Source organism: Phodopus roborovskii, unplaced genomic scaffold, assembly GCF_943737965.1.
Source record: "Phodopus roborovskii unplaced genomic scaffold, PHOROB, whole genome shotgun sequence".
NCBI classification, from domain to species: domain Eukaryota; kingdom Metazoa; phylum Chordata; class Mammalia; order Rodentia; family Cricetidae; genus Phodopus; species Phodopus roborovskii.
In genome coordinates, this window is record NW_026126571.1 from 30,201,986 (window position 1) to 30,222,724 (window position 20,739).

General features: G+C 39.0%; 1 protein-coding gene across 10 annotated transcripts in view; it reads left to right on the forward strand.

Moving 5' to 3' along the window:
- Kmt2c (lysine methyltransferase 2C) overlaps positions 1-20,739 on the forward strand; it is a 216,371-nt gene that overhangs the window by 193,421 nt on the left and 2,211 nt on the right. For 6 of the 10 annotated variants that reach the window (XM_051203205.1, XM_051203213.1, XM_051203206.1 and 3 more), the window contains 16 exons: positions 900-1,112; positions 1,766-1,930; positions 3,276-3,417; positions 3,558-3,705; positions 5,343-5,521; positions 5,621-5,757; positions 6,536-6,785; positions 7,847-7,986; positions 8,504-8,611; positions 10,592-11,708; positions 12,764-12,900; positions 14,336-14,478; positions 14,743-14,911; positions 18,177-18,293; positions 18,602-18,675; positions 18,864-18,972. In XM_051203205.1, the coding sequence (XP_051059162.1) occupies positions 900-1,112; positions 1,766-1,930; positions 3,276-3,417; positions 3,558-3,705; positions 5,343-5,521; positions 5,621-5,757; positions 6,536-6,785; positions 7,847-7,986; positions 8,504-8,611; positions 10,592-11,708; positions 12,764-12,900; positions 14,336-14,478; positions 14,743-14,911; positions 18,177-18,293; positions 18,602-18,675; positions 18,864-18,972 (3,348 nt within the window). The remainder of the gene's footprint in view (positions 1-899; positions 1,113-1,765; positions 1,931-3,275; positions 3,418-3,557; positions 3,706-5,342; positions 5,522-5,620; positions 5,758-6,535; positions 6,786-7,846; positions 7,987-8,503; positions 8,612-10,591; positions 11,709-12,763; positions 12,901-14,335; positions 14,479-14,742; positions 14,912-18,176; positions 18,294-18,601; positions 18,676-18,863; positions 18,973-20,739) is intronic. The other 4 variants (XM_051203208.1, XM_051203207.1, XM_051203209.1 and 1 more) reach the window with 4 other exon arrangements.

Sequence of the window (20,739 nt, forward strand, 5' to 3'; positions counted from 1 at the left end):
CTATGTTTTGATATTGGTATGTACAGGTTCAGCTAAAACCTTTTTAAAGGCCTTTATCACTCTTACTTCTTCATAACCATGAAGGCAAATCAAAAAGAAAAGGAAGCTAGACTTAGTTAAGAGACTATGATTCTTGCAGAGGGCCTGAGTTTTGTTTCTGCACCCACATGGTGGCTTGTAACCATTTGTAACTCCAGCTTCAGGTGACCAGTGCTCTCTGCTGATCTCAGCAGGCACCAGGCATGAATTTGGTGTATATATAATGCATATAAACAGCTAAAACACCCATTCACATCCATAAACAAAATAAATAAATCTTTTTTTAAAGGAAAGATTAATTTGTTATCATCTGTGTTCTCTTCTTTTGGCTAAGTATATAGCCATTATGTTTTCATTCAAATGTAGGATTTGACACTAGTTTGAGGAGCCACATGACATCTTACTGCTTTCTAGCAGCTGCTCTCTCAACTCAGATACATGGGCTTTAAAATGTTCCTGGAACCTGTAAATTAGCCCTAGATCTCAGATTACAGCAGTTCTTAGTTCCTATGGGGAATCAAAAATAAATCGCCAAGGCCATTGTACAGAAGCTGCCCAAGCATATGGCTGGGTGCCTCCTTGGCTCCAGCATAGATAGAGAGGTCATACTTCATTCTTCTATCTAGGAGTTCTAAACTTTTCTACAATGTTGAGGCTGGCTATTTTTCATATTTTAATATACCTGAATGCAAAAAGAAAGGGGAACAGTTACTTCAGAAAACAACCTCACTGTGTAAATTCCATCTTAACATGAGATGCCATATTAGAAATAGGAATCACAAGATGGAGCTGGTCTAGCATGAACTAAGAATCAAACATGTGGGTAGTTACTTACTTCTTAACCTTTCCAATTACATTAGCAAACTTTGGGGGCTCAAATGCAAGGTGGTTTTGGAGGTGGCAACAGCCAGTTGCCAAAAACAGATGGAGGAAGTGAAACCAAGAAACAGCGAAGCAAACGGACTCAGAGGACGGGGGAGAAAGCAGCACCTCGCTCAAAGAAAAGGAAGAAGGATGAAGAGGAAAAGCAGGCTGTGTATTCCAGCTCTGACTCCTTCACCCACTTGAAACAGGTGAGCTGTCAGAACAGCCCTTGCCACTTCCAAGAGGGGGAGAGAGCAAGTGCTTTCAGCCCTATGAAATGGAAGCTTTCACCTTATTACAATTAGTTCCTAATAAAAATAGATATAAAATAGGGATAAAGGACATCTGGACAAGGAAGCTAATGAACTTTGTTTGCTAGCAAACCTGCACTTTATGTTATTGGCACTTGAGATTTACATTCCAGTAGATGGATTGGTAGGTGATGGTCAAGAGCAGCCGCAACACCAGGGAACATTGTAACCCCCCATTTCTTGTCACTCTGGACCCAGAGAAATGCAGCCATGGACTCTCATTTAAACTCTGCTTGTTACACCTTTGTGGTTATTACAAAATTCCTGTTCCCATTGGCAGTGCCTGGCCTCAGTTCATGGCCTGGTTCTTACTAAACAAAGATAAGGAGCATGTTTTTCTCGAAAGGCACATGTTGTCATCTCTTTAACAGATGGGAATAAAACTTATTTGACATATATCCCAGAGACTCTGTAGTTTCCAGTGTTTTGAATCTTGAGATTTTTAAGTCTTATTTTTCACGATCCTTATTTGACTTCAGGTCTTAGGAAGCCCCAAAACACTTCCATGTTTGTTAATCATGTACATTACTTTTAAATGTGTTTTTTAATAGCAGCTCTCTCTGCTCCCTCTAATGGAACCGATCATTGGAGTGAACTTTGCGCACTTTCTTCCTTATGGCAGTGGCCAATTTAATAGTGGGACTCGACTTCTAGGAACTTTTGGCAGTGCCGCCCTTGAAGGGGTCTCAGACTACTATTCTCAGTTGATCTACAAGGTATGTTTCTTTGCTAGGGTGCCGCCTTGCTTCACGTTGGAGAGCTTCCCACCACTGGGGAATGTGGCTTAGTTTTGCATCTATTTTACATGGAGTCTCCCAAGATTCATTGAAGTTAGGTTCAGCTAGAAGATGAAAGTGTATCTGGTTAAGTGTTTCTAATATGTATGCTTGAAATTTCATAGAGATAAGAATACAAATGGTGGAAAATACCCATTATATCTTTCCATTGTGAAGGAAACATGTTTTTCCTTGTAACCTTTGTTAACTCTTAAAATGAATCAAATTGACGGTACATAGTGGGAATAAAAAGTATGGTTAGATTCTACTTTGGAAAATGAATTTTAAAAATTTTAATATATTTTATCAAATAATGTAGGTTGCTAATTGAAATTATGCACTAATTCTCAGGTTGCCAAAATAGCATAAAGCCAATCAAGTCAATATTACTTTTAATATATTTTTATGATTGCATCATAAGATTACTTCACATCTGACTCAAACAAAACAATTACTTTCTAAAAATATGTGACAGTGTCTGTTTTCCTGGTGGTTTTTCTTCTGTTATTAAGATAAACATGCTCCCTTTGTTGTCCTTATGGCTTGTTCTTCAGTTAGAATTCCTCAGTGCAGGCTGCTCTTCGTTCTTACTTCTTGTAATCTCCCCTTGCACTGCACTATTATGTGTAGTTATTACAGGGTGACACCAGCATTCCTTGGAGAGACCAAGACTTAAATGACAAACTGGTGACATGAAAGGCTGAAAGGGATAACTGAAAATCAACTGTATTTCTTAGTATATTTGGTACCTTTACTATATATTTTCTCTTTACTTCTTTTAGAGATCTTGGACAGTCCAGGATCTCATGTCTAAGATATAAAATGCAATTATAGATTAAAAATGACAAATTCTGCATTTTTATAGAAATAGAACCTATTTTAATGAAAGTTGAGTAAAGGAATATTTAACAACTTTTTGCAACTTATTCAACTTTAAAGCTGCTTTTTATTGGTTGCTGTAATCATGAAACTTAAACGTTACACAAAATAAAATTAAGTGTAACAAAACTTGGGTTCTTCATTTCAAAGCTGAATGTTCAAGCTGGGCCAAGTAGGCAAAAGGATAACAACATCAAATTCTGATATTCTTGTGGCTGTCTGTGTGTGTGCGTGCATGTGTGCGTGCATGTGTCTATTCTTGTACATTTGGAAATGGAAATGCCTCTGTATTATGTTTCTTATAGTCTTGTTTCCTTGTACTAAAAATTCACAGAATTAGGTTTTAGCAAAGTCAATGCATATTTGCTCAGTAGCATATAATTTAAAATTTTTTGATCTCCTGCAGCAGAATAATTTAAGTAATCCTCCAACACCCCCTGCCTCTCTTCCTCCTACACCACCTCCTATGGCTTGCCAGAAGATGGCAAATGGGTTTGCAACAACTGAAGAACTTGCTGGAAAAGCTGGCGTATTAGTGAGCCATGAAGGTATGATAACAGCACCTAAATCTTACACCTCTGAAGAATCTTCCTTTGAAAGCTATGTATTAATGTTCACAGAATTTGTACAGTACCATCTATGTATCACCTTTGCCCTATTTATTGGTTCTATGTGTTTGATTTTGCAGTTGCCAGATCTTTAGGACCAAAGCCATTTCAGCTGCCTTTCAGATCTCAGGATGACTTGTTGTCTCGAGCTATTGCTCCAGGGCCTAAGACAGTGGATGTTCCTGCCTCACTTCCAACACCACCTCATAATAATCATGAAGAATTAAGGTAGAAACTGTTTGTGGTGTGTGTGTGTGTGTGTGTTTTGCCTGCATCTATGTCTGAATACCACATGCATACCTGTTGTCCACAGAGGCTAGAATAGGTCATTGAATTCCTGGAATTGGAGTTCCAGGTTATTAGCCATGCTGTGCACACTGTGTCCTTTTGAAAGGACATCAAAACTAGGTCTTCTGGAAGAGCAGCCAGTACTTTTAACCAATGAGCCATTTCTTAGCCTTAGAAGCTACTTTTAAATATTAGTTGCCTCTTTTAAAATTATGTACTTAGCATAAAGTGTTTAGGAATAACCTTTTTAAGTCTAAAGTACTCTTGAATATAAACTGTCCTAGGCATCATTACTGTTGAAGTACAATTAGTTTGTGCATTTTTAAGGTCTTTATAACTTAAAGTATTATATGCCATGATAATCAAATAGACATGGAGGTTATGGGAAAACCTCCATGTGAAGTATTTTAGAGTTTCCTTTTCTAAGCAGTTTGTTGGATTTGTTGGATATATTGATACTTGTAGGCATCTAAAATGAGAGATCCAGCATCAGTATCATGGAAAAGAATGTCTCTATGTTACAAAAAGCACATCACCAATTTGTATTAGTTCTTTTACCTCCAATAATCTTACTCAGAGAATCAGCTTCTCTTTTTTTACTACCCAACTAGTTAAAGAATCTATATGAACTTCTTTATAGATTTTTTCTCTTAATGAAAATATGATGAATCTCTGTGCTCTGAGATGTCCATTTAATTTTGTATCATACTTTATTGAGAATACTTACCACTGTGTACAACATCAACAGGATTGATGTTTTCTGTAGCCACATGGAAGTGTCAAATGTTGGGATTTGGAATCCAGGTCTCCTTTCTCATTTACCTTACAACTTAGAATTCCCAACTTATCACTAGAGTGAAGCTCTTTCTTTCCAGCCTTGTGAAAAGAATCATACTACAGAGTATGTATTTGGTGTCTGTTTAATCTCTGGATTTTTTTTTTTTTAACTTTCTCATTTTTGTCTTTATTAGATGTCTCAGGTTCAAAAAATCTAGATGGCAGTTTGGAGAAAAATACAGCCTTTTTGCAGTCCAAGTTCTGAAGGCTTTAGAGTCTTGAAATTATATATGGTTTTATAGCTTTTTAATAAAGCTTTCCAGTTTGCTCTTTCTCTCTCAGACTCTTCAAGGAGCCTGGAATTTTGCCTGTCTTTTATATGACTGCCCAGAAGCCTTTTTCATGTCTTTTTAAGTATGAGTAGGAGAAATGAAAGATAGAAGATCCATGGCAAAGTTCTATACTCTTAGCTTGAGGCCTCACTATCTCTCTGGTAAACCAGAACCTTGACTAAGACAAGGGAGTCTGCCTCCCATCCATATTTAAGAAAATTAAGCACCTACAGCACCACAGTGACTGTTTTCTCTCATCTTGCCACTCTGAACAGCAGCAATATAGATGCATCTCTAGTCACATGAGGTGTTACTTGAACATAAACTAGTATAGTTTGTTTTCTTAGCAGAGTAATGACTGATCCAGTTGCTGTTATGTTACTGCTATTGCTGAAAGTATCCTTCCTATGGAACTGGTGAGCAACCCCAATGAATTTGCACATTGTGCTGTGTGTGCTCCTCTTTCAGGATACAGGATCACTATGGTGACCGGGATACTCCTGACAGTTTTGTTCCCTCATCTTCTCCTGAGAGTGTGGTTGGTGTGGAGGTGAACAGATACCCAGATCTGTCGTTGGTGAAAGAAGAGCCTCCAGAACCAGTTCCATCCCCCATCATTCCAATTCTTCCCAGCATTTCTGGGAAAAGTAAGAGATTAGTCTTATTAATTTAGTCTACCAAGTTACTATTATAAATATTTTGACTTTGAAAGCTATAAATACTCTTTTCTCCCCTACCCCTTTTAGGTTCAGATTCAAGAAGAAATGACATCAAAACTGAGCCCGGCACTTTATTTTTTACTTCACCTTTTGGTTCATCCCCAAATGGTCCCAGATCAGGTCTTATATCTGTAGCAATCACTCTGCATCCTACAGCTGCTGAGGTAAAAGATGACATCACTTCTTATGCTGCAGAGTGTGTCCCATTGTTAAAGTTCTGTCAGTGGCTCACATTGAAACAATTCAGAGAAGTAAAATAAAACAAATGATAAGGATAGGGCAGAGAGTCACTTCAGACATTGTGAGTACTATTAAGTATGACATTTATCTGAGCCTAAGCCAAGGCAAAAAGAATAGGAGCCGAGATTTCTTGTGCTCTTGTAAAAGGATGTATGCTTTAGAGAACTCTAGAAAAAAGCCTTTCTTAGTCAATAATAGAGTATACAAAAGCAACAGAAACAGGCAGCTCATGCTAACAGCACTAATGATCTGTCAAGGATTTGATTTTAAAACTCCCATGTTTTATGAAGACATGTTGTTGGAGATCAGACTTACAGTACAGTGAATGATGTTTTGGTTGTCTACAGAATTGTTATGAAGCATGTTGGATTATTTGCCAGAAGTAGATAGAAGTGAGTTTTCTCATAAGTATCATGAGGGCCTTCTCATTTCCTGTGATTGTGTCTTTTGGGCCTGTAAGATACCAAGGTAGCTAGAATAGTTTACTATGTACAGATCCCTATGCCAGTTGGAACCCTTAAGATATGAAGGCTTTGTTTGTATATTAGTTCATGGAAATAATTTAAGTTTTATTTAAGTAATTGGGGTCTTTTGTAATATATATACATATATCATTAAGATAGCATTATCCTAAGTATTAATTCTGCTCAGTGGCTCACTTTTCTTCTAGTTGAGTAACACAGTGTTTAAATTTTGTTTTAGAACATTAGCAGTGTTATGGCTGCATTTTCCGACCTTCTTCATGTGCGAATTCCTAACAGCTATGAGGTTAGTAATGCTCCAGATGTTCCATCCATGGGTTTGGTCAGTAGCCACAGAGTAAACCCAGGTTTGGAATATCGACAGCATTTGCTTCTTCGTGGGCCTCCACCAGGATCTGCAAATCCTCCCAGATTAGCAAGCTCTTACCGGCTGAAGCAGCCTAATGTACCATTTCCTCCAACAAGCAATGGTGAGCTAGTGAGCTTTTTGTTAACCTCAAATCCATTCTTGGTTAAAAAGTTAAGCCTACTCTTTTTGAAATTTTGATTTTATTCTTAAATAATGGACAGTGTATTGTGTAATCTTTGGTAAGTTAACCTTCTCTGGCTGTTGTTTTCTGTGGTGTGATGTGAATTTCTGTGCTCTTGCCTATGGCATCATACTGTCATCAAGATTGACCATAGCCCTGACTACAGATGAGGCCATAGCTAGCATTTTATTTGTCTGTTCTGCTTGGCTGATGTTGCTGTCACTTCCTCAGTTTGCCTTTGTATACCCTCTGCATCCTTTTTCCCTCAGGGATGCCTAGGTCCCCAAATCTGAGAATTCATGGTTTGCCATGAATTTGCTGTTCTTCTGGCTCACTGGCATCTTAAGTGCCAGCATCATTCCTCACCACCTCCTCATCCCCCAGATTCCTTGTAATATTTTGTTTTCCCTAAACTTTTCCTAGAATCTACTTGCTTTTCACTTCTCATCTTTGAACTTTTTTTTTTTTAATGTTATCTATGTTTGTTTTGAACGCTCTACAATCTTCCATTTTTCTGCCTTGATCTCCACCTCTCTCCCTAGGAGATGCACTCTGTTTGTAGACCTGCTCTTCTTGATCCCTTATTCAAAATATATTCAAAATACACCTTGGCTCTTATTTCTCTCTCACATAAGTCATTTGTACCTATTGTTCTTTATCTCCCATAGAACTTGCAGTATCATCTTATCTGTCAAGAAGTGGGTCTGGTCTCTGTTGATGCACTGTACACATTTGAGGGAGGGTCTCAGTTCTTTACCTTTGTTTGATTATTTCATGCTAACTTCCTTTTCTGGTTATGTGGGTGTGGGTGTTTTCCTTTTTCTATCTTAGTGTCAAATATCAGATGCCTTGTCACCATAACTTAGAAGATTTTATTAAAGCATAATATAAAGTAAATCAATAATCCATGTTGTAATTAATTATTACAGTTTAATTTTATACTGTGTGCTACCTGTATCTTTAGTCGGTTTTAATTGCTAACAAAAGTCCATTGCCTGTAGGTCTTTCTGGATATAAAGATTCCAATCATGGTATAGCAGAGAGTGCATCACTCCGACCACAGTGGTGTTGTCACTGCAAAGTGGTTATTCTTGGAAGTGGTGTACGGAAGTCATTCAAAGATCTGACCTTTGTGAACAAGGTACTATACTATTATTCTAATCACCCACCGTACCTCCATGTTTTTTGCAATGAATCCTGCACCTGGACAAAGTGCTTCACAGAACACAATATGCAAGCACATATTCAGTGTGCTCAGCTTAAAACCAAATAGCTACAATATATTGTTAAAATGTTCATTATGAGAAGCACATTTTTAAAACACTGAGATATGGACAGTGTAATTTCTGCTTCTTCTTCTTCTTCTTCTTTTAATTGGACATTGTCTTTATAGTGTTGGCTGTCCTAGACAAGGCTGGCCTTGAAATCATAGAGATCTACCTCACTTTGACTCCCAAGTGCTGGAATTAAAGTTGTGTAATACTATGCCCAGCTCTGCATTATTTTTTATGTGGAAAATTTTCAGAGGGTGAATGTTGGGACAGTGCCATCACAATTGGAAGATAGAGGACACTCACTTTTGAATAACATCTGAGAATTAGAAGTACTGGTTTCATTAGCTTATATTGAGGTCCCACAAATTTCCCTTTGCTTTTCAGAGTTCCAGAGAGAACACCAAAAGGATGGAAAAGGATATTGTCTTTTGTAGCAATAACTGCTTTGTCCTTTATTCATCAACTGCACAAGCAAAAAACCCAGAAAACAAGGTAAAGTGAGGAAACTATGTAATGAGAGATTTCTGTCTTAGGAGTTTCATGTCTCTCCCTCAGAAAGATCTATAGGGAAATCCTAATCAATCAATCAATATTGATTGAGTTGACAGACAAATCTGAAATAGCTTTCAGCTGTATTTTCCCTAATAAATAGCCTATTTGACAAAAAGTGGAAAAGTATAAATTACATCTTAACTCTCATTTATAAATTAGTGATATTGGTGGTTAAATTTAGGGCCCAATACATGCTAGCCAACTACTTTACTGCTAAGTTATTTCCTGCTCCTCTTTTAATTTTTATTGTTGATGTGGGTCTCACTGAGCTGCCTTGCACTCCTGCCTTGGCCTGTTGCCTGGCTGGGACCCTTGTTTGTCTGTCCATCAATCTTGTTTTTGGTTTGAAAAAAGAGTTTTGTTGTGTACCTCCAGGTAGCCTCCAACTCAAAATCATCCTTCTGTTTCAGACTTCAGAGTTTGGGGATTACAAGTGTGTAGCACCATACACAGATTGATAACATTTTCTTTTTTAAAAAATATATTTTCTTACATGTATAAATGTGTAGTGTGAATGTGTGTGTATGCCATGTGTGTGGTGCCTCTGGAGGCCACAAGAGGACATTGGACCCCTTGGAGCTGAAGTAACAACTAGTCATAAGCCACCATGTGGGTCCTGGGAACTAAACTCTGGTCCTCTGGGAAAGTGAGTGCTCTTAACTGTTGAGCTATCTCTCTCTAGCCCCTAGCTAAACTAAGTTTTAAGAATGTAGAATTAAGTAGAGCACTGGTACAAGAATGTTGCATTATAATAATTTTAAACATTTTACTAAATATTAATATTTTTATTTTATTGGTCAGTAGGAAAGGTTTCTAAAAACGAAAATTCTATCTATTCCTCCATTGTAAGAGAAATAATTTTGTGCATGTCCAACTGCTTTGTATGTCTAAAACAATGTAGTTCAAATGATATATTTTCCTCCTTTTTTAAGACAGGGTTTCTCTTTTGTAGCTTTGTAGATCAGATTGGCCTCAAACTCAAGAGATCCGCCTGCTTCTCCCTCCTGAATGCTGGGATTAATGGCATGTGCCACCACTGCCTGGCCAAATAATACATTTTTAATGATGTATTTTGAAAGAAAAAAAAATCCTGCTAGTCATTACTGTGTCAATATAATTAATATGACTCTCACAAAAGAGTATTCAAGAAATACTACTTTTTAACATGTATTAGTCTATAGTACAATATAATCTAAGCTGACAAATTTATGCTTTTAAATAAAATTTATTCCTAGAGAGTAGGAATGGTTTTTATCATGTAGTTTCTTAAGCTGATACTTGAGGTGACCCGCTCTGTATTTAATATGAGCCACCTCTTAGGATAGGGATATGGGGAGAAGAGAACATATGGCTTTACTGTTTTGATTCTGATGGTCTATCCCATACTGGAGAGGTGTTAGCACTTTTCTCCCGGTCCAACTCCTTGAGCAGCTAGTCTTAGCTGAAGGCCTCAGAGACTCTAAGTGATTTACACTGACAGGATTCTCCTTTCCTTTCTGTTCTTCCATATTAGCTGATTAAACCCAAGCACAACAGACAAAAAAAATTAATGAGTAGAAATGAATCCTTTCCAGGTGATGCTGCCATGTTCTTTTCTTTAAAAACATCAATCTGTTGTACAAATTGAATGAGTTCTCCTAAAATAATTTTTGTTTTGTTACAGTCAGAAAGGGGGGTATTCCAAGAAAGTTCAAAAGCAGACCATTCTCCAGATTGTGACTTTATAGGAGAGGCACAGGGACCCCTTTGCCCTTTACCTTCTTCTGCTTCTATTTCTTCTAAATAACCATCCTCAGGTCTATTTGCTGTGCCTAAAAATTTACTCACCTATGCCAACCTAAGTCATATACCATTAAACTTCTCACTGTAATAGAATTGCTTTAAGGACATGATTTTCTCATGGTGTCTTTTTGTTGCCAGGAATCCCTTCCTCCACTGCCACAGTCCCCTATGAAGGAGCCTTCCAAAGCATTTCACCAGTACAGTAACAACATCTCCACTTTGGATGTACACTGTCTCCCTCAGTTCCAGGAAAAAGTTTCCCCTCCTCCGTCACCTCCCATAAACTTTCCTCCAGCCTTTGAAGCAGCCAAAGTAGAGTCCAAGCCTGATGAGCTCAAGGTGACAGTCAAGTTAAAACCTCGCCTAAGGACTGTTCATGGTGGACTTGAAGATTGTAGACCACTAAATAAAAAGTGGAGAGGAATGAAGTGGAAGAAGTGGAGTATTCATATTGTCATTCCCAAGGGGACCTTTAAACCACCTTGTGAGGATGAAATTGATGAGTTTCTAAGGAAATTGGGCACTTCTCTTAAACCTGACCCTGTGCCCAAAGACTATCGAAAGTGTTGCTTTTGTCACGAAGAAGGTGATGGACTAACAGATGGACCAGCAAGGCTGCTCAACCTTGACTTGGACCTGTGGGTTCACTTGAATTGTGCTCTGTGGTCCACAGAGGTCTATGAGACACAGGCTGGTGCCTTAATAAATGTTGAGCTAGCACTGAGGAGAGGGCTACAGATGAAATGTGTGTTCTGTCATAAGACAGGTGCTACCAGTGGATGTCACAGATTTCGATGCACCAACATTTATCATTTTACTTGCGCCATTAAAGCACAATGCATGTTTTTTAAGGACAAAACAATGCTTTGCCCCATGCACAAACCAAAGGGAATACACGAGCAAGAATTAAGTTACTTTGCAGTCTTCAGGAGGGTCTACGTTCAACGTGATGAGGTGCGGCAGATTGCTAGCATTGTGCAGCGAGGAGAACGGGACCATACCTTTCGTGTTGGAAGCCTCATCTTCCACACCATTGGTCAGCTGCTTCCACAACAGATGCAAGCATTCCACTCTCCTAAAGCACTCTTCCCAGTGGGCTATGAAGCCAGCCGGTTATATTGGAGCACACGGTATGCCAACCGGCGCTGCCGCTACCTATGCTCCATTGAGGAGAAAGATGGGCGGCCAGTGTTCGTCATCAGGATTGTAGAGCAAGGTCATGAGGACCTGGTCTTAAGTGATTCATCACCTAAAGGTAAGATCTATTTGTGTGCTGTTGTCAAGCAAATACATATTTCAATTTCAAGTTTTTTTTTTCCATGATCATTTCATTTTTTTTCTTTTTTTTTGTCAATGCAAATCTTAGCCTTTGTGTTACCACACCTCCTTGTTCTTTTCTCTGCTGTTTTTATACATGTTTGAACTGAAGAGTTGATAAGGCCTGTTTGTCATTTACCTTGGTGTCCATCTCAGAGTTAATTACTAGAAAACAGGGACCAAATCTAAAGCATTGTTATGATATGGTCATATCTTAGCTTCAGATTTAAAGCTGGGAATTAGAAGCTTCATTTTGTACTCCTAGGCATGTGTATCTTTTCATTTTTATTGATGTAGAAAGTACTACAGAACTGCTTTAAACTGTTTTCATAGTTTTAAAAACAAGGCAGTCTAAAGATATTTCCAAAGAAACTACCAGTTTTGTGTTTTAATTCTCATCTGAAGGAATGCCTATTTGCTAATTGAATTAGTCACTTTTAACCTAGTGTTTTCTTTGTTATATATCCAATTGAATTCACTAACTTCTTTCATGTTTACTGTTTGACATTCTTTAGGTGGCATAATTTTCCCCCAGATTTTATTGAGTCTTTAAAATAAGTTGCTGCCATTTAACAAATATGTTTGTTACATTCCTGCCCAACAGCTTTTACTTGAAAACTACTAGTAAGTTGTAGTGAGATAGTCCTTCTGTGGCACTGACCACGCCCATTGGGGGGTGGAGCCATGGGCGGAAGTGACCTGTGGAAGGAGGTTGGAGGGAGCCAGGAAAGGCGCTCTCTTTCTGGCTTGACTCGGACAGGAGAAGATTGGGTTGAATTTCCTGGTGTTCATCTGTCTAGGTTGTAAGTTATTTCTCCCTGAATAAACATCTATTCGGCCTATTTGTTTATCCTGATCCTTATTTACCGCGATAGTAAGTCTTTATGAATGACTCTTCTTTGTCCTCTCTTGGTTTTGAGTGGTGTCCAATTTTTCTCTTTGTTTAGCTAAAAGGAAATTCATCATAAAAATTATTTTCTTGTTCATATATAGATGTTTGGGATAAAATTTTGGAGCCTGTGGCATGTGTGAGGAAGAACTCTGAAATGCTGCAGCTTTTCCCTGCATATCTGAGAGGAGAAGATTTGTTTGGCTTGACTGTCTCTGCAGTGGCACGGATAGCAGAATCAGTAAGTGTCCTGGTCATGGCCTGATCTAGCATGCCTAGACATTCCTACTGCCTAGGACTGACCCATTCTCATGAAGAAATGAGTGTGGGTATTTAACTGGAGAGCTTAGTTCTCTCAGAGGATCACTTAGTGACATCATGTCTGTTTATCCACATGGTTGAGGGCATGCCCTTGACCTGATAAAGTTCTGGTGTTTTGCAGAATCTTTTTTCCCTTGAGTCCTTGACATTCTTCTGCACTTGTCCAGGTAGTACCAGAGAGCTGTAGGTTGCAGAAGCACTGACTATTGTCTTCTCTGAGTGTAGATATGTTTGGCAATGACTCTGTGTAACACTTAAACATATTTCACTAGAACTATATTCTACAGCCAGTACTGATGGTAAAGGCCTGTAATCTCAGATATACTTAGGATGCTGAAGTAGACATATAAGTTGAAGATCGGTCTGGGCAATCTAGTAAGATACTATCTCAGAGTGTTAAAAAAGTAAAAGAAAGTTAAGGTTCTAGTTCAGTGGTACAGTGCTGGCCTCGAATGCCTTACAGTCCTAGGTGGGACTCTCTGAACTGGAAAATGAATGAATGAATGAATGAACGAACGAACGAACGAACGAACGAGCATTGTAGAAAAGAAGACCAAGCTGGTGAGATTGCTCATCAGGTAAAGGCACTGCCACTAAGCCTGACAACCCTAAGTCCAATCCCCAAGACCTAGGTGGTAGAAGAAAGAACCAATTCAATTCCCACACTTTGTCCTCTGACCAGCAAGGACTCACCATGGCCCTCATGTATATACACAGTCACACACACTCGTATTCTCTCTCTTTCTCCCCTTCTCTCTTTTGCCCTCTCGCTCTTCCCCTCTCCCCCTCCACAAATACATACAGGAAGAAATTCTTTAAAGGGGGGTGGAGTAAAGATGACCTTTGGACATATCAGTTACTTTTCTAGTAAATCTTTATTTACCACCAATACTGGTAGAACAGTGAGAGTGTTGCCTTACATCATGATCACATTTGACAGAAGTAAGAAGTGATCCAGAAACTAAATCACATAGGTGACCTCCAACTGCTTATGAGTTTTAAATATCTAGACAGATACATTCACTAGGCTGTGACCAATGCTTCCTGTTTCTAAACTGAAACATCCACATCCCAGTTCATATGCAGGAGGGCTTTAGTGTATTGGCTCTGAGAATTAATTTTCTTTTCAAAGAAAAATGACCTGGGCTTACCAAGTTTGCTTTGGAATTGGTTTTTGTACATTTATTCAAATAGTTATGAGTGCAGGCTCATATTATATTAAATAGGTCATAAATAGGGAAGAAAATATTTCTAAATAGCTTTCACCCTAGGTCATCTTTTGGCAAGCTGAAGATTATATCCTTGGCCAGATGAGTTACCTTTTTGTATATTTTCCTTCTTTTTTTTTTTTTTAGTTACCTGGGGTTGAAGCATGTGAAAACTACACCTTCCGATATGGCCGAAATCCTCTCATGGAGCTACCCCTTGCTGTTAACCCCACAGGTTGTGCTCGTTCTGAACCTAAAATGAGCGCCCATGTCAAGAGGTTTGTGTTAAGGTATCTTGTTTCATCTTCACATAGTACAGCCCAGGGTTTCTAGGCACCTTAGTGGGTTTTGTGCTTGATTTGTCTGCTGCTTACAAACCCTGCTGTCTCTGGCTGTGTATGTGCCTGACAACTTCAGAAGATGCACTGTGTCTCTGCTAGGCAGCTTTCTGTGTGTTTCTGTTACAAAGACCTTTAATTGGCTTGGCTTTCCCACTATTCAGAGGTGTCTTCAGTTGTCCTTTTATTTTCCTGTTGGCACATCATCATCTGTAGGCCTCACACCTTGAATAGCACCAGCACCTCAAAGTCATTTCAGAGTACAGTCACCGGAGAGCTGAACGCACCCTACAGTAAGCAGTTTGTCCATTCCAAGTCATCACAGTACCGGAGAATGAAGACCGAATGGAAATCTAATGTATATCTGGCCCGGTCTCGGATCCAGGTGAGGAATGTTTGACCTTTTTGTTTTTGTGGTTCTGTGATTTGAACCCATGTATACTAAACAAGTGTTCTATCACTGAGCTAATCACAGCCCTGAAATTTTGCTTTGAGAGTTGTGCTGTACCTTTTCAGTTTGCAACATGAGGGCTGTGATTTGTAGCCTTAGAACTTGGTGCTAGACCTCGAGTAGAAAGCAGTCCTTGGGAATTTACATCTTTATATCTTGTTAAAGACTATGGAGAAACTGTATAAATACTTTCATATGACACTGCAGATTTTGAGCACTGCCTTTTCAAGAAACCATTGCATATTCCTGTGGAATATCTAAATGCAAGCATTTAAAATTAAACCTGTAGTCCTTACCTCCTGCGTTATGATCTTAATACTGACATGTCTAATCAACGTCTTTCCTGTCCTAGAATGGAATTATAAATCTCCTATTTTGTAAACTTCCTTTTATTGTTGAATAATAGCTATCATTGCCTAAGTGGATCTGTATTCTTAGATCCATCCTGCCATAAAATCGTGTTAATTCACTCTGTCCTACACTAAGTCCCAGCCTCTTCCTGGAAACCATTGTTTCTATGTACAGCACAGAGCCTCAGTAGGTTAGTGGAATTTCTTTCCTCCTTACTGGTAGTTTCTAGAATCTTCTTGTTCTTGGACATTTTGAAAATGTGCCTGGCGTAAGACCCTTTTTACCACTTTCTTTTAGTCTAGAGCACTGTGACCGTCAGCCTGAGCACCCTTCTTCTTTCCTGTCCTCGCTTTCTCTATGTTTGTACTAAGAAATCACCTTTGGTGTCCAAGTATAGCTGTTGAGACCCTCAGCATCAGCTGGAGTTCTGAAAATGACAAACTGGGGGCCTGCCCATCCCAGAGACCCAGCTCTGGAGGGGCTCAGCCAGTCTCATGACTTAGATGAGCATCTGCTTCATTGCTTTTTTCCTGCTTCTGATTTTGGTTTCCTTGTTTTGCTCTTCTGTGATGTCCTCTGTTTTTGGCTGATTTTTCTTATACGTTTTCAGCAACCTCCTAAGAGCTCTTTACACTCATGATCATTTTGTTTGAAGTCTTGCTTCACATTCCTCTCTCTGCTGTGACCCTCTTTGAGATTATGTGGGCATGTAGGGCCCTGTCTCTGCTGCTTTCTGTTGCTTTTCTCCTCATTTGCATTGTAGACAGTGATTGTTCATTCTGTGCCTGTTCTTGAGGAATGTTTTTATTAGGATCTTGACTGTATCTTCAAGTCATAATTAACTTGAGTCATTTTTAAAATTTTATTTCTTACTGTGAACCGGTGTGGTGGTGTGCATGTGCAGAGGACAATTCCAGGAGTGCAGAAGTTAATTCTCTCCTTCCACCTTTGCATGAGATTCACTCGTTCTACTTAGATTGTCAGACTACTGTGCAGTAAGCACTTCTGTCCACTGAGCCATCTTCACTGACACAACCTGAGTCATCTTTGAGAGTTTCAACTCTCTGTCATTTCTCTTTTATCCTTTCTTTCTTTGCTCATCTCTTTGGTGATCATAGTGATGGTAGTAGATGCCTTAAGTGTTTCTGTGCTTATGTCTTAGGAACATACACATTATACATTTATAAAACAGAACCATATTGTATATACTTGCTTTTCCCCACGAACACACAGAGGTCTCCACACTGAGGTCTCCCATTGTATTCTCGTTGTGTGATGCTTCATGATGATAAACTGTGATTACACCATTGCACTGCTCTTGACAGTGTGTTATAACAAATGCTATGCCATCAGTATCTTAGCACTGATCATTTCAGTCTTCTGTAATATAATCCAAAAAGTAAGGCTTCTATGTAAACTATATTTACTTTTTACTTTAGTAATATGTTTTTTCAAAAAATCCAGAATTACTGGCTTCTTTCTGCAGCTTATGATTCTAATCTGGTTTTCTCTTATAGTAGGTATTCCCACTTTTTATATTTTTGACAGGTTGGCAGGTGTAAACTGACACTGAGTTTTTTTTTTAATTATTATTGTTATTCATGTGTCTGTGTGTGGGTATAAGTACTATGTGAATATATGTGACCACTGAGGCCAGCAGAGGACATTGGGGCCCTAAGAGCTGGAATTAAAGACTGTTATAAGCAGCCATGTGGGTCCTGGGAATTGATTTAATTCAATTTCTCTGGAAGAGGAAGAAATGTTTTGCACCACAGAGCCTTGAACAGAGTTTTAGATACAGCTCCTGACTGCTGGTGAAGCTATCTTGTCATGACTAGCCTTTGTCTCTTTCAGTTTGTACCAGCTTGCAGTGTTAGGTGTTTTCCCATATGAAATATCTTATACTCTTCAGAAACTCTAATATCTTTTTTTTCCCTACATAGTTGTTGTTTTTTTTTTTTTTTTTTTTTTTTAGGTAGACATACAAGTTTATATCATTTCTGTGCACATACTGTATGTTGTATCTCCTAGTTTTTTTTTTATCCTTACAAAAAACTCCAAATTTTTTTTACTTCCTTTTATTGTATAGCCTATTATAATGCATTTAGCATATAACTTGCTGTGCTAACTTGATCTTGCAACCATTGCTATTACTATGCCTTAGGTTCTCAGAACAGGCATCAGTTTGGACTGTTTGCTTACACTGATCCAAACAATGTCGGTCTGCACCCACATTTTTTTATATTCTGATTCATACCTGAGTCGCACTTGGAACCATTCAAACTGCATAAGTGAGTTTCTTTTTCCTTTTTTAAAGATAAATCTGTGACATGTAGACATCTATTCTTGCCAACCCCTTACTGTATGTTCAGTGAGAAGCCTCTGGCAGATACCATGAACAAGACTTGATCTTCACAATTTCTCTTCACTTTTCTCTACAGTTAATTCCCTGGTGAGAATCAAAAGCACAAACACAAATTAGGGCAAGAAAATGAAGATTATCTATGAATGTTTTATTTATTTATTTACTTTTTAAAATATATTTTCCACAATTTTGTTTGCTACTACTTCTAAGACAGTGTATTACAAGGACTACTAGTTACAGGTCTAGACAGAATGAGCTGCCAAATAAGGCGCCAGTGTGTTGAACAGTTCAGATTTTCTGTCATCCCAGCCACTCAGAAAGCTGAGGCAGAAGGACCACAAGTTCAAGGACTGCCTGGACAACTTAGTGAGATCTTAGATATGGCTTTTGATGAGGCTTCTAAGACAGTACATTTTTATGAAGAGAATAAAAGTATGTCAGGTATGTTGGAATGCATACAATCCTTTTTTTCCTTCTATTTAGGGACTGGGCCTGTATGCTGCTAGAGACATCGAAAAACACACCATGGTCATTGAGTACATTGGAACAATTATTCGAAATGAAGTTGCAAACAGGAAAGAGAAGCTTTATGAGTCCCAGGTACTATATAAACTGACTACAGACAGACATCTGAAGAACACAGCCATGTGTATTCAGTTTTGAACAGAAGCCATAGCTGTAGACTTTTACATAGCTCTTGTCTCTGCCCTTCACCATCATCTTTTTGTAGTTGGTGTTACTTGCCCATATGTAACTATAGATTAATATTTCCCAGATTTACAAATGCCCCATCATAAATGCATCAACTGGGTTTGGTAGGGTCCAGGAATGTGACCAGGGTGCTTTAGGAACAGACTGAGTATGGAGCAGCTTCAGATCATACTGATGACTACATGTTTTCTCTTCAGAATCGAGGCGTGTACATGTTCCGCATGGACAATGACCACGTGATCGATGCCACACTCACAGGAGGGCCTGCAAGGTGAGGCAGGAAGACAATTGGTCCAGAAGGCTTTGCTTGGGTAGGGATGTTCTCCCTGTGGCTGTGCCGTGGACTGGAGTCAGTCTTTGTACTCACATTGTTAGTACATCAATAGAAATGTCATTAGTTTCTTTAGAAGGGAAAGTTCCTCACTGTTCTCATGTTCAGTTTTCTGATTTGTCTTGTAGGTATATTAACCATTCGTGTGCCCCTAACTGTGTGGCTGAAGTAGTGACCTTTGAGAGAGGACACAAGATTATCATTAGCTCCAACAGGAGAATCCAGAAAGGAGAAGAGGTAAGGAGTAGTAGAGAACAAATCTTCCTGTTGTCTGTTCATGGCCCTTGGGTCTCCATCACATTATTCTTAGACACTTGTCCCTAACCCAGAGTTGTCATCTCTTCATCTCACTTCAAATATTCAAATGCTGGCTTCTGTGTAGTAGTTCTTAAAGCCACATGATACCCGCCACATATATCCACATGTCTCCTTTGTTCCCTAATCTGGACAGTCTGACATGCCCCTCTCAAAATGATGCCTGCCACTGACTTGACATCTAAGACATGGAATTGCCACCTCTAGCAGGTACATGGATTTGGTAACTCACATGATATATTGTTGGAAGGGCTTTAGGTATGAGTTTTGGGAGCCATATGTTCCTGACTGCTCATGTGATACTCAGAGAATTTCACATCATATCATTTATGTGATGTGGGTTTTTTGTTTTTGTTTTGTCTTTAAAATGCTTCATTTGAAATGACATTTGTTTCTAATATCTCAAAGAGGTGACTTTATTCTAATTTTTCACCTAAGATTATTGTTAGTCTTAATTGCCTCATTTACATTTCCCAACTCTGGCTTTTACACCTTGAATCTAGTGCTCTAAGTCAGGAATTGGTGTCCATGGCAAAGATCTTGGGAAGATTGCAGTGTTGAGAAGCCTGGGTATGTCCACTGTGATGAAGCCCCACTCTTCTGTGGGCAGAGTGTGAGATCATGCCTATTTACTTGGTCCTTTTAGAATGTGCTTTTAAAATTAAGAACATGCTTATCTAGCTAGGTGAAAGCTCACTGTACAGTTCACAGTAACATGTGTATAAACACCCAGGTGCCAGGACCCAGGATGCATCACTCCAGGACAAGCCCTGCATACCCCAGTCTAGTGGCTCCTGTTTGTGTCATCTTGCACACACCCTCTAGTTTTGCCAAGCCTGTTTTCTGTAAAGTGGAGAAATATCATTTCCTTCTATAGGGCAGGGAAGAACTCAGCAAACACCTAACAAAAGGCAGTGGCTTTTCTCAGCACAGCTGCTCTACAGGTGCAATTGTCTTCTTTCTTATGTAGTTTTCCAGATGGCATCTGATTTCTGAGTTAGGAAAGGCCCAAAAGATTTACTTTGCCTTTTCCGTCATTTGGCTTTATGGTGTGGAGGGGGGAAGGGTGTAAAGTGTATTTGGTGGAAGTCATACTGCTTCCCACCCAGTTGTTTGGGTTGGAATTTGAATGTTGATCCAAAACAACTTATCTTAGGAGAAACAGCTCATCTTGAGCCACTTACAAGTGGCCTTGGTTGCAAAAACAGATGCAAGGTACCCTGAACTCCACATGTTCCACCATGGAGAAAAAGGCATTGACTTTGTCATCACAGAACAAAACAAAGTGCTCAATTGGTACATTAATTGGTGAGACATGGGGTGTTGGTAGGCTTGAGATGCTGTGTGAAGACAGGTTTGGGATGGTGGAAGTTAGTGTTAATATTCTGAATTGTGTTATATGAGGTACAAAGTACAGATGTTGGTAGTAAAGGCAATGAAGGGGATTAAACATAGCCCCAGGTCATTTTTATGTAGATCTGCAATGTTCCATCTCCCCGAGGAAGCAAATCCTAATCAGCTAGTAAATCTGTGGGAGCTTCTAGGAGAGGTGGTTCTTGAGAAGCTTCCATCCACATGAGAAGGGGAAAGCCATAATGTTGGCAATGGATAGCAAGTTCAAACCAAGGAGCCTTCTGTGGTTTGAGATATAGTGCTGGTCCTCATTTTGCCCAAAGTGGTGGAGTGAAC